This window comes from Vigna unguiculata, chromosome 8 (assembly GCF_004118075.2).
Source record: "Vigna unguiculata cultivar IT97K-499-35 chromosome 8, ASM411807v1, whole genome shotgun sequence".
NCBI classification, from domain to species: Eukaryota; Viridiplantae; Streptophyta; class Magnoliopsida; order Fabales; family Fabaceae; genus Vigna; species Vigna unguiculata.
In genome coordinates, this window is record NC_040286.1 from 9,143,365 (window position 1) to 9,146,216 (window position 2,852).

Genomic DNA, 2,852 nt, shown 5'->3' on the forward strand with positions numbered 1-2,852 from the left:
AACTATATATAGTAAAAAGTTACCTATAAAATAAATAACAATTATATAAAAATAATTTTAAAATTTATTTATATTTATTTTCATAATTTAATAATAATTTTATTTATCATATAAAAAAATAACACTATTTAATAATAATAATAATAATAATAATAATAATAAATTTGTGATAACTGCCCCTTCCCTGTCTTAATGAGTATGTCAAACAACACCAGTTTCTTTTCTGCCATTTCTCCGCCCGCCAACATTATCCCCTTTCTCTCTCTCTCTCCTTTAAACACAGACATACTATATAACCCTCTTTCTCTCTCTCTCTCTCTCTCTGTTTTGAGTTCTCTTCTTTCACCCTTTCATTCCTTCTCTCAAATTCCTCATTCCAAACCTTCAATCCACGAGTTTCCGCGTTAACCCTCTACTTTCTCTAACCTCTGCTCCTTTTTCTTTCTCTTTTCTTCGCTTCCTCAAAATGGACCTTCTCCTGGGTCCCACTTTCACCATCGACGTCTCCTCCTCTCCGCCGCCGCTCTTTCCCTCCCAAGCCGCTCGCTTCTCCGCCGACTCCTCCGAAACCTCCTCCTCGATCGGAACCCCGGACGACACCGACGATGAAAACGACGCCGTTTCGTCCCAACGAAACCAAAACAACTCAGACCACGACGACGACGAACAAGAACAACAACAAGTTCACAACACTTTGAAGAGTTTGGCCTCTCTCGATTCCCTTGAAGACTCTCTTCCCATTAAGTTTGTCTCTCAATTCAACCTCTTTTCTTCTCTCTCTCTCTCTCTTTCAAACTTTAATCACACACTCAAAGTATCATCATGATTCTGTTCAATTGCATGTTGCGATTTTTGTTTCGGTGTTTATATTCAATTTGGTTCTGACATGGGCATGTGCCGATTCTTTTAAGGAGGGGTTTGTCGAATCATTTCATGGGAAAATCGAAGTCATTCACGGATCTGTCACAGGTGAACACAGTGAAGGAACTGCAGAAGCAAGAGAACCCTTTCAACAAGCGAAGAAGGGTTCAGATAGCATCAAAGTGGTCCCGGAAATCCTCCTTCTACACTTGGTCCAACCCAAAATCGATGCCCCTTTTACCTCTTCTCGAAGATGAAGATTTTTACCAACACAACCCCAAAAAAGTTTCCCCATCGTCTTCTTCTTCCTCTTCATCAGAGGAAAAAAAACACCAACATCAACTTATGGAGACACAGCAACCACAACCTAAGTCCTATGTTGATCACATGAGGCTTAAATTTGGGAGCTTTAAGTCTAGGAGTCTCTCGGATCTGAAAGAACATGATGAAGAAGAAGAAGATGACGATGATGATTATCAGTGATTTTTGGATTAATAATATGTTTAGGTTGTAAATATAATTATATTTTTAATTTAGTTTAAATGGTTTTGGTATTAACAAAAATATGTTTTGGCCCTCATATACATAATCTATTTCAACTTGGATTTTTATTATTGTGTGATCCTGTTCTTGATTATAACGTGTGGTCTTTAAATTACGAGAGATAATTACGTGTAAAGATTAAAATATGATTTTTTGTTTGATGCCTATTTTTAATTCTATGGTATTGGGACAATTACCAATGATCTCACAAGCTAAAATAAAATAATTTAATCAGAATTGACCACTTGTGTTTCGATTTTTTTTTTTATAATATTTTACATCAGAACTTTTTAAGAAGTTAAATATGTTTTTCTTTTCTTTCTGAAATTTAGTAAAAACTTGATTTTAGTTCTGATCTTAAACAATTTTATCTGTTCATTAGTTGTATTTTTGGATGGCTGAACGGTTCTTGTTGGCACACTATCTTAAAGTTGAGTTTATGTAGTTAATGATGCTTAATTAATATACATAAGGTCCAATAAGTTTTCTTATTTAAATCAATAAAACTTGTATGGTTTATATTTATATATATATATATATATATATATATATATATATATATATATAAATCATTAATGCATTTATGTAAAAATAAATTATCAAATAAATAAATTCTTTAGTATGAACTAACGTAAATTTTTCAAATTTGAAAACAAAAATCCTCTCTAAGTATTGGCCAATGTGTTTTTTTTGAAATTTTGAACAATTTTTGTAATAAAATATGAATTATTTACATGGTAAACGGTGAAAATAGTAAAAAAAATTAGAAAAGTGTTACAAAAAGATGAAAATTTTCAAATTTAAAATCACCTATGCCCTCTGAGTATTGTAAATTGTAAATGGTGAAAACGATAAAAAAATGAAAAATATATTATCAAAAGATGAAAATTTTCAAATTTAAAAACATTAATTTCCTATGCGTATTGGCCACCGTGTTTCTTTTGAAATGTATAACAAATTTTATATATAAAATATGAATCATTTAAATTGTAAAGGGTGAAAACATGTGCTATCACGCCTGTGTGTACGCACTTTTTACATATACATGATATTATATTAGTAGGTGATGATATTGTAATATTATTAAGTTAATATATAAAATAAAATTATATTTATTAAAAATAAAATGGAATATATCATAAAAGATGAGAGAATAACAATTGATAAATAGGAAAAAAGAGAAGAAACATATATAAACGATTTTATAAAAAACTTGTAAAAATAACGGTCAATTTTTAAAAAAATTAATAAATAATTATATTTTAAAGGGTAAAATTAAAATTTTGAAATGTGGATAGAAAAGAGGGAATCTCTTTATATATTTTTACTTTTAAATTACTTTTAATAATTACTTTTAAATTTAAATATGCTTTTAGTTCAAAAAATTAATAGAATTTTGGTGTTAATTTTATTCCTTACAAAATATTCCTATTAAATTATCACCTCAT

General features: G+C 29.8%; 1 protein-coding gene across 1 annotated transcript; it reads left to right on the top strand.

The window, feature by feature from the left end:
• The first annotated feature begins 213 nt into the window (after nt 1-213).
• On the top strand, nt 214-1,404 carry LOC114193499. Its single transcript, XM_028083326.1, has 2 exons — nt 214-744; nt 912-1,404. Exons 1-2 carry the CDS (start codon nt 467-469, stop codon nt 1,342-1,344), a joined length of 711 nt encoding a protein of 236 aa, XP_027939127.1. The 5' UTR covers nt 214-466; the 3' UTR covers nt 1,345-1,404.
• The last annotated feature ends 1,448 nt before the right edge of the window (nt 1,405-2,852 follow it).

Coding starts and splice junctions, on each gene's coding strand:
- LOC114193499 (XM_028083326.1), top strand. CDS start 467: ATGGACCTTCTCCTGGGTCCCACTTTCACCATCGACGTCTCCTCCTCT. Junction 745..911: donor GAAGACTCTCTTCCCATTAA/GTTTGTCTCTCA, acceptor GATTCTTTTAAG/GAGGGGTTTGTCGAATCATT.